This window comes from Anabrus simplex, chromosome 13 (assembly GCF_040414725.1).
Source record: "Anabrus simplex isolate iqAnaSimp1 chromosome 13, ASM4041472v1, whole genome shotgun sequence".
NCBI lineage: Eukaryota > Metazoa > Arthropoda > Insecta > Orthoptera > Tettigoniidae > Anabrus > Anabrus simplex.
The window spans coordinates 17,224,746-17,238,745 of record NC_090277.1 but is presented as its reverse complement, the minus strand read 5'-3'; the positions used below and the strand labels follow the sequence as shown (position 1 = coordinate 17,238,745).

At 38.7% G+C, this 14,000-nt stretch overlaps 1 protein-coding gene across 2 annotated transcripts in view; it reads right to left on the bottom strand.

Annotated features, from left to right (window-relative positions):
* LOC136884851 (queuosine-tRNA galactosyltransferase) overlaps positions 1–14,000 on the bottom strand; it is a 99,535-nt gene that overhangs the window by 42,332 nt on the left and 43,203 nt on the right. For both annotated transcript variants that reach the window (XM_068230009.1, XM_068230010.1), the window contains exon 6: positions 2,895–3,047. In XM_068230009.1, coding sequence (XP_068086110.1) covers positions 2,895–3,047 — 153 coding nt within the window. The remainder of the gene's footprint in view (positions 1–2,894; positions 3,048–14,000) is intronic.

The window sequence follows — 14,000 nt, the reverse complement described above, 5'->3', positions numbered from 1 at the left end:
GCTTTAGCAGTGGGGAGTCCTGGGTTCATATGTATGAGTTTGGATTTTTCCTGTTCGGTAAATAAAAAGAAGTGTTTTTAAGAGTTTGTTTAAGTAGTTTTAAGTAGTTTTTGAATTTTTTGCGTGGGGTCTTTTTTGATTATGGAAAATGAGCTGCCTGTGAAAAAGTTTTTTGTTTTTTCAATATATACTTTTTTATCCATGATAACTGTTGCATTGCCTTTGTCAGCTTTGGTTACGATGAGTTCGTTGTCTTTAATTTTCTTCTTGAGGGCGTATATGCGCTTTTGTTCAGCAATTTTTTCTCTATTATTGAGGTTATTTAACCAACCCCGCAAGTAACCTCAATAATAGAGAAAAAATTGCTGAACAAAAGCGCATATACGCCCTCAAGAAGAAAATTAAAGAAAACGAACTCATTGTAACCAAAGCTGACAAAGGCAATGCAACAGTTATCATGGATAAAAAAGTATATATTGAAAAAACAAAAAACTTTTTCACAGACAGCTCAGTTTCCATAATCAAAAAAGACCCCACCCAAAAATTTCAAAAACTACTTAAACAAACTCTTAAAAACACTTCATTTTTATTTACCGAACAGGAAAAATCCAAAATCATACATATGAACCCAGGACTCCCCACTGCTAAAGCTCTTCCCAAAATTCACAAAACCGGAATTCCCATCCGGCCAATTATCAACTATAGACCGAGCCCCTTATACTAAATATCACAATTCATCCAATGTTTCTTAAGAAAAAATTATCAATTCTTATCCAAAAAGTCTATTAAAAACACATCTGAGGTAGTAGACAAACTAAACAAGTTTGCAACCGGATCACTCCATCCACTCTTTCGATATTGTAAACATGTACCCAAGCATACAAGTATCAAAAGTAATTCCGATAATTATAAACAATTTAAACAAAAACAGCCACTTAAGCAAACTAGAGATACAAAACTTTATCACAATATTAAAACTTATCATCGACAATAACTTCTTCACTTTTGACAATGTCATATATCAACAAAATGGTTTGGCAATGGGGTCACCGGCCTCAGGTATCTTAGCAGAAATATACCTGGACTTCCTCGAATACACCAAAATTGACAACGAATTCGAAAACATTCTCTTTTGGGCCAGATATGTCGACGATGTCTTTGTAATCATGAATGAGAAATCAATTAACGCACCCACCACCCTCTTAAGACTCAACAATATTGATCCTCATATCAAATTCACACTAGAATCCGAATCAAAACAAAAAATCAACTTTCTAGATTTAACCATCACTAGAAACTCAGATTCTTTCAGTTATAAAATTTTCAGAAAACCCACTCAAACAGCCTCCACCATTCGCCAAGATTCAGTGCACCCCCAGTCCCACAAATGAGCCACATACAACAGCCTAGTTCACCGAGCCTTCAGCATACCTATGTCCAATAAAGATCTAAAAAACGAACTCAACACAATCCGCGGAATCGCAAAATTCAACGGCTTCAGCAATCATTTTATAGAAAGGATAATCAATAAACACAAACATCGCCCAAAAACTACCCTCAAAAAAGAAATAACCAAACCTCTAACATTTTCCACCTTCACGTTCAACAATGATATCTACAAGTTAACCAACATCTTTAAGAAACAAGGCGTTAAAATAGCCTTCAAAACCAACAATAAGAACATGAACGTTTTATACAATACTTCACACATCAACAAGACCAGCAGTTTTTTAAAATCAGGAGTTTATAGGATCAAATGTACCACCTGTAAAAAAACCTACATCGGGCAAACCGGGAGAAACTTCATTATCAGATACCACGAGCACACTAACGCAATAAAATACAACAGGTTTTCAGCCATCGGCCAACACATGCAAGATTATAACCATAATTTCACCAATATTGAACAAGACATGGACATCCTCGTATTAGCAAACAAGGGCCCTTTACTCAACATAATGGAAAATTACTACATACACCTAGACCAATACTTTAATGCCAGTCACAATCTCAATGAAATCTCAGAGAAACCCAACATACTCTTTGATCTATTTATCACTTTCCTCAGAAACAATAATGCAGCCAACCTAAACTCAATCCTAAATTTAATCAAAGGTACTTTTCCAAGACAATTACACTTTCTCCCGCACCTTTCAGCCCCACCTTAAGCCCTCTTCCTTAGCCATATTTCATTTCAATACAAGAACTTACTGATTTCCATGATTATAATTTTTACAACACCCCATTTATACTTTATTCTTTGTTAAAAACCTCTTAGTATGTATATTCCTTGTATTATTAACTATTACCATAACAACATCTCATTTCACTTGTTATTCTTTAAAATAACATTTTCTTAGGATTTCGCCAAAAGTGATCTTTGCTCCAATATGGCTGATGATGACCCCTAGATGGGTCAAAACTAGTACCGTGTAATTTATAATTTTATGAATATATTTTAGTATTGAAAAGGTGGAAACGTTTACGTTGTTATTATTATTACTTATATATTATTCTCAGTTCAATACGGACCAAAAACATGAAATTCATAACCATTAATATTCATTGCTGTCAAGAATGGGACAAATGACTATATCTCACAAGCGGCAGCCTGCTCGATCGTCTTAGTGAGTTCCATCGCGCATTACCAACCAGCAACAAGCACATCTGAGTGCTAGGGATACCGAGAGTCACAGGGCATGCACAAAGAACAAATATGCAGGATTTAAATTTTAAAAACACGCTTTGTATAACTTTATGTACTACTTACTTACTTTCCTCGAAATCTCAGGAAACAAAAAACCAGGAAGAGTAAAGTTTAGCATAAATGTTTCTCTTAACTCAGGGGGTTTGTATGGTGCAGCCCTTGTAGGTACAACATGAGGGAAACTTACCTGCTGATGGAGAACGTAGTCGCACTTGGGTGATAGCGGTAAACCACAAGATCCTTGTCCACGCGCCAAACATCTCCTCCTCTGTCCAAGTGTTCGTAGAAGAACACAAGATCCTCAGGTGTTCCCACTCCCGCTTCAGAAAAACCGCCAACTCTAGTAAAGAAAAGAGAGGAAGGGAACTGATCTAGTAATTTCACTTCACGTCGGTATCCATAGAGAAAGGAATCTGGGATGTGGCTTTTTGTTTCATCATCTGGAAAGGACGAGCCAAGTTGTTTGGACACATCTATAGAATAGATCCAGGAAGGTTAACCTTTTCACTCCGGTGGACTGCTGTAGCAGGCGTGTGTTGTTTGGCTTTTCTGTGCTTCTCTACAGTAGACTGCTGGAGAAGTCTAGCGGGTTTCTTGCAACTCTATAGTTACCCATAGAGTCACCAGATGTCAGGGCAGTCAGTTATAAGATAAGAGTTTGAGTAACCTTCCTGCTCATCATTTGCCATGTAATCTTGTTCACTGCCAACCTATTAGCATTTCTACAGATAGCTTCAATGGTACCATATTTCATAATCAGTAACTATGCAACGCATATGAGGTAGTGATGGGTCGAACTAGCTCTTTTGAGGGAGCTAGCTCATTCGCACCCGCTCCTAACTGAGAGTCGTTCAAAAGAGTCAACTCTTGGGAGCGGGAAGGTAGGAGCGAGCCAGGAAGTCAGAGGCCGTTCTCCGCTCCAGGTTCATTCGTTCATCCGGTTTAGGGCAGACGGCTCTTTATGACTTCCGGTCGCTCTTCGTGACTTCCAGTCGCTCTGTATGGCTTCCGGGAACGAACGATATAGCGCAAATACTTTATATTTCCCACAACAGATGGCAGCACAATGTCCAGTTTAGAAAGCTACTCTTGAAATAAAACAAATGAACAATTAATATATGCACTCCTGGCAACATTCGCAATTAATCCAATGATAAAGTTTTATACACAGTAACGAAAAAACGTATCACAAATATACAGTGTTGATTGATGACATCTAATATTACTTTGCCTAAGTTTCATTCTCCTTAAAATGATGTCTTTCAAGATTGAATGCACCGTACGGGCCGTATGTTCGAGACATTGGCAATACTTCCGTTCGACCCCGGCAATCTAGAAAAGCATAAGAAGAATCTCTATTCCTGTTCACGTAGTTTACATTTCACTCAAAAGATGTCATCAGAATATCCTCTTTCGACTGGAGCTACAGAAAGTTTCTCACTTGACTCTCCGCGTTGGAACAACAGACTCTTTCATTCATTAATGTAGCGGAGGAAACATCACTGATTAAACGCGATCTTTAACGAAACTACTATCAGCACAAATGTACATATAACCAAGTATACTACAGTACGCATAGCATTTTGCCTTTTTTTTTGTGTACAGTATGGTCGCACTCTCTTCTATTTTTTTTTTTTTTTTCAAGAATGATTAAACCGTATGTCCTTCGATATATTGGCATTCCTTACACTACCTACTTCTTCTTCTTCTTCGACCACTTTTCCCACACTTGTGGGTTCGCGGGTGCGAACTGTTCCGCAAATGTGGATTTGTCCCTGTTTTATAATAAATAATAATGTTATTGGCTTTACGTCCCACCAACTACATTTACGGTTTTCGGAGACGCCGAGGTGCCGGAATTTAGCCCCGCAGGGGTTCTTTTACGTGACAGTAAATCTACCAACACGAGGCTGACGTATTTGAGCACCTTCAAATACCACCGGACTGAGCCAGGATCGAACCTGCCAAGTTGGTGTCAGTAGACCAGCGCCTCAACTGTTTGAGTCACTCAGCCCGGCTCGCCCTGTTTTACGGCCGGATGTCCTTCCTGACGCTAACCTTATGCGGAGGGATGTAATTAATATTGCGTGTTTCTATGGTGGTTGGTATTGTGGTGTGTTGTCTGAATATGAAGAAGAAAGTGTTGGGACAAACACAAACACCCAGTTCCCGAGCCAGAAGAATTAAATTCCAGACTTGGCCGATAATCGAATCCAGGACCCTCTGCAGTGAAGGCCTCAATGCTGACCATCTAGCTGAAGAGTCGGACTCCTTACACGTTAATAAATAATTATTTGAAAATGTACTGCGGTATACACTTTGGTGCGAGTTATTTAGCCTATATTTTAAAGCCAAAACTGGTGTTATTTTCTATTTGTCTTAATTCGATTTAAAACTACGGTATATTATTTTATCCACTGTACTGTAAAACCGAAAGATTTTGGCAATATCTTAATTCATAACTACAACCGCATTTAAGAAACAGGTGAGGATTTGTCGGAGTATTTTTAAATTATTTCAGACAGAATAAAACCACGCCGTTTCTACTTGCCGAGTGGTATATTCAGTATTCTGGATAGTGACTGTTTGTTCGTGCTTAGTTGAGGTTAGTTAACCCGAACTTCGTGTTGTTTATTTGCTCCTAACCTACTGGATCTATACTAGGCCCTACATCCTTCATAGATTATGAGTGCATACAGGAAGTGACCAGGTACGTATTGCTCAATAACATGTTGTTTATTTCATTTCATTGTTTCGTTAGGTTGCAAGTTGCCAAAACTATGGCACAAAACGTACCTAGCAGAGCCTTGACGACTGACTGAATGCGGGAAGTGGCTAGACTGGGCAGCCTATAAAAAAGAAAGCGGCTTCTGTATGTCATGTGATTATCTGAGGCATGGTATTGGCTAGAAATGAACGAGAGTCGATATGACGAGCTAGCTCTTTCTTGGAGTCGCAGTTGATAAAAGAGTCGGCTCGTGCTAGCTCTCAGGGAGCAAGGAGGGAGCTAGCTCATACAAGAGTCGACTCGTAATTGAACGACTAGCTCTCAAGGAGCAAGGAGGGAGCTAGCTCTTACAAGAGTCGACTCTCTCCAATGATATAGATGTTGATTCCTATAGGAAATCTGAAATATTTGTCCTGAATGAGTAAATTTATAATACCAATATAAATGGTCATTTATTGGACATTATAAATTTTCCAGCTAACTCATTCTTGGTTGCCAGCGTTTCGCCCTCGTGTGCTAGGGTGGGCTCATCAGTTGGTACCTAGCACACCTACCAATACGCTGGCTAGTGCATACCGTGGACACAGAGAGTATCGCAAGAAGGAGAACCGTGTGACTATATCGTGAGCAAGGGCTACCACCTATACTCGCCAAGAGTAGCAGTATGGAAATTCCAAGTTCCCAAGGAGGGAATTAGATATTTTTCCACCAATATTCCACTGTGGAGTTTTATCTCCCGTATGCAGTTATCAGACTGTGCCTCTTATATAGGGCTTCTAATAAGTTCACCTGCATACACCCCAGCGTCAGTGGGTAGGGTCTGACACATCCCACTCTGATGAGTCTAGTGTCAGGCCTAAGACGAAACGCTGGTTAATAGAGCAAACGCCTGAAAAGCCTTACATCTGAAGAGTAGCTGTAATCGATGTGGAATGAAATGATGATTACATAATCAGGTGTAGTTTGCAATAAATAACTTTGATAAGGTTATGATAATGAAATAATTACAATTTTTAAATAAAAAATTAATTAATTGAAATTAGTTTAAATTAATTACCATTTAGTTTGGAAAGGATGTGATCGATCGCGACACAACTTCCCCCATGAAGAGGCTGCCACAAGGATGCAGTGAGTTTGCTAGTGTGCCAGATAGAAATAACCATCACAAGTTCAGGAATGTGGCATGATGTATGGTTACTGAACCTTGTATTGCGGCGGTAGCGATGTCATGAAGTTGAGACCAAGAGAATACAGTTAATATCGTGTTTTAGATCAGCAACAAAGTTGAATAGCCAATAATTTCAAGCATGAAAATAATAGTAAAGGATTTGATTAAATACTCAATTATGGGTAAAACATTAATTTCAATAATATAAATAATTTAAACTTTCGAAAGAATTGTCACTGAATTTTACATGAACTTCAAATCAGAATGGCACACTACATTTCACCTTTACAGATATCAGCTGAAGAAAAAGAAGAAAAGACAACACCCAACGAGATCATAATCGTAGCTTCCAAAAAAATTAATGACGCGATAAAATATTAGGTCCTTAACACTCATAGCCCTTTACAGACTATGAATCTCATGTTAATCCGTACAGACGGTTGAACTTCTTACAAAATTGTAAAACACTATTTTAATCCTCCTAGTCAATACTATATATTTTATGTCCAATTAAGACGAAACTTCACACACAAATACACATGTTTTGACCCAGCATTAGGTCATCCTCAGTAAGACATGTACAATGAATTAAGAAACACAGGAACACACAAAATGAAATGTTAGTTAAAAAGATTTTTTAAAAGCATGATGAAAGTTAAAACTGTTAAATGTTGTAATACCAATATAATGGTCCGTTATTGGACATTATAAATTTTCCAGCGAACTCATTCTTGGTTGCCTGCGTTTTGCCCTCGTGTGCTAAGTTAGGCTCGTCAGTTGGGACTTAGCACACCACCCAAGACGCAAGGCTACTGCATACCGTGGAGGCTGCTGCTGCTGCTGAGGTTATTTCATTCCTGTCCTTTGACAGCTCTTTGGCCTTTGATTGTTGATTTATTGATACTTTGGCTTTAAACGTGGTTGTATGTGTTGTACATACGTCATTATTTATTGTTGAGTTGGCGCAGAGATCGCCGGACCACCAAGGGAAACCAACCCACGGAGAGGACCCGCACCACACCCCCCCATAGTCTTCCCCCGCAAGACCCCGTTTATTGAATTCTTTCTTTGTACATTTATATTTACATATATTTACATTTGGTAATTGTTTCTTTGAGCTTCTTCTTTGGTTAGAGTCTTTAAGTCCTTCTTGCTGATTGTATTCACTACATATGTATCAATTTACAATAATTACATATCAAGCACAAGTTATATATTTTACACATTTTTAAAGGTAAATTTGTTGTTTCGTGGAGCCTCTTGCTTGGCTATAGTTTTTAGGTCCATTTTGTTTTGTATTTGTGACATATGTGTTAGGTAATACGATCCACTTTTGTATTTCACAAGTTACATTATTTAATATTTATTTATACAGTGGTTTATACTACTTAGTATGTCTCTTGCGGGGTATGGTCTGTCTTGTCTTGGTGTTATTTGTTTGTTTATAAACATCTGTGGTAGTACTACTAGTCACATGTTTGTTTGGAATGTCATTCATAGTCGTGGTACTATACGCGCACTTTATCTTGAGCCCGGATCTCCATAGTAACGAATGGGGACTAGGGCTCAAGAAAAAGTGCGCGTACTATAGTCAGTGTTAGTGGGTCAGTCAGTGTTGTCAACAATGCGGTAGTAGTAACTATGTGTTCATTGATGGTTTGGTCTCGTCTTGTGGCGGTTTATATTTTGAATTCTTATCTTTGCATAGGATGGAAATAAAATATTTTAGTAATTATTTATTATTATACAATCTTCCTGCAACAGCTGCAGGTTGCCCAAAGACAAAGAGTACCTTCACAACAATAATGGATGTGGATACAATAGATAATGTGTTCGTATGATGTTAAATGTAGGCAGTCGAGTGAGGCATGTCAAACATTTATTTGAGGTCCGCAAGCATGGTTCTTGAAGATCATGATGGACTTCTTGAGTGTGGTAATGGCGATGTTATAGATAAAATCTCTATTTAGCCCAAAGGTATTGCAGAAGTTGACAAAAAATGCAGGTATTGTTCCTCGAGCACCTAACATCAAGCCGATTACAGAAATGGATGAGAGCTTATATTTTTGCTTGTAGAAGTCCGCCGTTTCTTCATAAATTCTTCTTTTTTCTGCATCGACCTCTTCCGGCTGGTTTTCGTTGGTCTCAAATCTAATTGTTGGATCAATGATGAAACCTTCAGAACAGGATGGCTTAAAAGCAATAATGTCAATGCGTCGGTTGCTTCCTCTGTTGGAGAGACCGTGTACTTCTTCATAGACATTATAACCTTGTCCTCTAAGAGCGTTAGCTATCATTGATCTGACTACATTATGGCGTGAGGTGCGCAGTAATTCACCATGTGGACAGGCTCCCAGGACGTGTGAAAGAGTTTCGAACTCTCTGTGGCAACGCCGACAGAGGCTGTTGCCCTGGGATCTGCCAGGTACAGTACGCACAGCAGAGACATTGGCGTTCATTTTTATTGCATCACGCCATTCACTGCAAGACAATCCTTTATGATCACGAATCCATGTATTCGCTGGAGTATACTGTTTAAATAGGACTACACCTTTGCCTTTATGCTCTTTTTTGCTCCAGTTGTCAAAGGCTCTTCTTCTCAGTTCAAGTCGGACTTTCTTTGTATCTACAAAGCCATGTCTTTTGTCTCGAATAGATTCTGTTTCTGCTACATTTAATACGGCAAGGCTTGTGCTGATTTCTTGACATAAGTTTCTCGTTGAATGTAGAAAATTACTATTGGAAGATTTCAAAATTTTGCATGCATTAATATGTTGCAGATATATTTCCCATGATACACAAAATAAACCCAGACCTTTAAATTTCATTTCAGCGTATATCATATCATTCGGGACATCCATGGGAAGTTGCAAAATTTCCTTTAATGCCCCCCTAACCATAATATCGGCGTCATTTGTAAATTTGACTGGAATCTTTTGTGGTGGTACTGTCTGAAATTTATATACCAAACTGGGACAGATTGAAGTGTTTATGATTACAAATTTTTGATCGGAATGCAAAAGGGGTGAAGAAATGAGGAGCTCTAGGGTGTTTTTGAGCTTATTTAGGACCTCGACGGACTGGAAGGTAATTTCATTGGAAAAATTTACACCCAAATATTTGATAGATTCTCCTTTCTTCAGACATGGTATCTGTTTTTCATCTGCCGTGAATAGTTTTTCTTCTGACAGGTGACCATGTTTGATGCATATTCCTTTACATTTTCCAGTATTGATGCTAAGTCCAATTTCTTGTAGTTGATGTATGGCCGCATGAGCAAGTACTAAAGCTGACTCAGAATCTTTTCCAACAATAACTACATCATCAGCAAAACTTAACACTGTTAGAGCTTCATGATCTGGACTCAACTGAAAGCCATATTGGGTAGATATCGACGTTTCGCTAAGGTCATCCAGAATATGATTGATGGCGAGATTGAACAGGATTGGCGACAGAGGAGAACCTTGCATAACTCCCCTGCTTATCAAGAGAGGTCTTGTTTTGCTTCCCTGCGTCTGAATTTGTGTGACATTTCCTGATTGCAGATTCATGATTAAATTCGTAAGTTTGGATGGAATTGGTAACGACTTTAGTGTCTCATTTAAATGGGCATGACCAACGTTGTCAAAGGCTTTCTGGATATCTAAGAATATAGCAGTCAGATTAGCTTGTTTATTTTTGGCTTCACGGAGAAGAGAGTCGAGTATCGCAGTGTTGACATGCGTTCCAGAGGAGTTGGTAAATCCTCGTTGATTGGGGTTTAAGACAACATGTTCACGAAGACGCCTGTCAAGGACCCGCTCAATTATTCTCCTTATTACTGAACAGATTGTGATAGGTCTCCAGTTCTTAATATTGAGTGAATCTCCACCTTTATGAATTAGAACAGTCCTGGCCTTTTTGAAGATAGAAGGTACAACCCCAGTTTTCAACATACGTGTGGCAATGTGAGATATTATGTCGATTGCAATACTTTCTTTGATAACTCTGACGAGGACGTGGTCTGGGCCGGGTGATGTGTCTACGGCTATATGATTAATAGCAAATCTGATTTCATCTGGGCTTATAGTGTCATTAAATAAAATGTCAATTTGTTCCCTATCAATATCACTTGTATGAGATGGGTATTCGGGTCGAATCATGTCATTAGGTTGCCCGAGAATTTCAGAGAAATAATGAAATATTTCATCCGAAGGAATTTTACAGTTTTCAGCATTGGAATTTAAAACAGATCTAATAGCCTTTCTGCGCTGATTGTAAAAGTGGTACTGGGTAAGCTGATATTTGTATTTTTCGCGGCGTTTTATTCGGTCCCGTTTTGTTGCCCGTTCAGGGTTGGTTGTCTGTTTATATTTCCTTTGGTTGTCTGTGATTTGTTTATTTTTCCTATACTGGTAGTATTTCCGTGACGGATGTTTGGGGCCAGGAAGTAGATCAATCGCAGAGGCCAAGAACTCACACCAAATGTTAATCTCATTGTCAAATTGCTCGTCTGTCAAATTGTTTAAAAATCTACTTCGCCACTGCATCATTTTCTGCTTAAATTCATGCGGTAGTGTGTTGACATCTTTAGTTTCCGTGTTAGCATTAGGGTCACTTTCTTGAACGATTGTTTGGACATTTTGAGAGGGATCAGCCCTCTGTTGATTTCTAGAAACTAAAATTTGACGGTGAATATCAGGATGAGCTCTGCTGATGTGTATTTTGACCCCACGGGAACTGGAGTAATGACATCCGCAGTGTGGACACTGACAATTTATGTTATCACATGCCTGGTTTGAAGAATTCGCACTGTGTCTAGCTGATAAATTTGTATGAAGAGTTTGAGATGCCTGAGGAATTCCTAAATTAACGTGCAACTGTTCACTATCTAGCAATGATGAGTCCTGAGATAGTTGCTCGTGAGCTCTTGCTATGTGTATGTTAATGCCCCTCTTTGTAAACTTTCTGTGACATATCTTGCATTCAATAAATGTAGGCACAGCACTTGAAGTGCTTGATGCTTCCCGAGAATCGACCATGCTTTGGAGTGTTTGGCTCATCTGTAATAATGCTGTTTTTGAATGATAGATCTTACCGAGTCAGATGGTTCTCTCCACTGCTAACACAAAGGTAAATAGCTGATGTGAAGTGTCAGAATAATAATACTGCTTTTATATCGTCATATGTTCAACGACAGTGGTACAGAAATCAACCAACGAAGCCGTCATAGAGGGTACCCCACAATGTTATCACGGAGGTTGTACATTGGTAATGTAACGGAGGAAAATCAGGTGCAGATCATTAAAATAATCTATACTATAACATAAAGGTTCTACCGCAGTATTTTCATCCAGTTAATTATATTGTAAGATTTGTTATATAAATTCAATATATATCCAATCAAATGTCCAAATGCAGCACCTAACCTAGATTGTTGGTATCGTATGTAAACAGATTAGATTGTTTAGCCACAAACAATATGGTCACGAGATGATAAAATTCTTACTCATAAGGGCCTAAAGACTGCCAATTGTCCTAAACGGAGATTGTATTAGTTAATCTTCAAAATATTCGTGATATAGAATAACATAGCAACCATTCGATGAACGTAAATAAACAATACGTGTACTAACCTATAAGTATATGACAAAACAACTATAAACGCAGAAAACGATACAAGCCACAATGTAAACTATAAAACATATTTCAAAATATCACCAAGACCAGAAAAACTATAGTAAAAATGAATATTAACCGTAACAAAATGTCAAAATGTTTATGTTGTCCGTTTGGATATTATTATTGCTATCCAGGGAAGTAGTGATAATTTTGATTAATAGCCATAATATGTTAATAATAATAATATTTTGAAAAGCGATAATAATAGTAATAATCTTTTAGTAATAATAGTGGTGATTGTGATATTATTCATTTTCATGTATACAATTTGAAACACTCATATGGTAAATTCACTGAAATTTTTCACTATCTTTGAGAATTACTAGAGATTTCACTTCACTTCACTTTCACTTGTTATCTGTGACAGCACTTGTGGTGCCTAAGTCGGCCGGTACACTATTCTGGTGATGTGTCACCGTGGTCAGGAGCATCCTTTCAATTATGATATGCGATTGTTGAGACTTTGTGGCGGTGACAGTGGGAAGGTGGTGGAAGTTAGGTGATGGGAGGTGGGAAAATATGGGAATTTTCTGGAATGCGGTTGTCGTTTAGAATTGCGGTGGCTAGAGGTGACAGTGGTAGGGCTTCTTTAATTATAGGGTTGTTATGGAGTGTGCCTCTTGTCAAATATTGGAGGCGTAGTTTATGTAGGTATGATGTTATTTTTGGGAAGGTATAGTAGGGGGTGAAATTGGCAGAGGGTGTGTCTGTAGGTAGATGGTGGGCTATACGTATGGCATGTCGGTCGAGTCGGTTAAGTTTAACGTATTCAGTTGGGTGGGCAGTAATCCATGTCAGGGAGGCGTAGGTTATTAATGGTCGGATGAAAGTCTTATAAACGTTAATTATCTGGGTGGGTTTAAGTCCCCATGTGAAACCTGTTAGGGATCTGAGTGCTCGAAAACGGTTTAAAGCTTTCCTGTGGATGTCGTCTAGGTGATGGTTCCATTGCAGGTTATTTTGAAATTTAATTCCTAGATAAGTTAGTCTGTTAGTTTCAACAAAGGGTGTATTATACATTGTTATGTGGACTTTGTGGCGTGCAGGGCAGAGACGGGATTTATTTCGGAAAACTATGAATTGGGTTTTGGTGGGGTTGATGGAGATGTGCCAGTGGTTTAGCCAGATTTCGAGGGTGTTTAAGTATTTCTGTAGCCTGTTGTTGAGGGATGTGAAGGTAGGGCTGAAGGCTAGGATGGCAAGGTCATCAGCATATTGGTAGAGTCGTAATGGTGGTGCTGGGTGCGGTACGTCGTATGTGTATAGTATATAAAGGAAAGGAGAGAGTGGGGAGCAAGACCTGAGGTTATGGGGAAGGTATACTAGTGGGTTCCGTTTATGTTAATTACGGCTTTCCTAGTTTTGAGATAATTAAATATTAGTCTTATGATGGTGGTGGGGAAAGGGAGGTAGCTAATTTTGAATATAAGTCCTTCGTGCCAGACAGAGTCGAAGACTTTGTTAACATCAAGGTATATTAGGGCGGCTGGTTTACGGGTCTTTATATAGGTGTTTACGGAGGATGTGATGTGGAAGAGGTGGTCTTGGGTGGAAAAATGTGGTCGGAAGCCGGCTTGGGAGGTTGGAAGGAGGTTGAGAGAATGTAGGTATCTCGACATTCTTTTATATAATATTCCTTCAAAAATTTTACTGAGTACTGTGAGGAGTGATATTGGTCTATAGGAGTGAATGTCAGGCGGAAGCTTGTTAGGTTTCGGGAATAATAATATGATAGA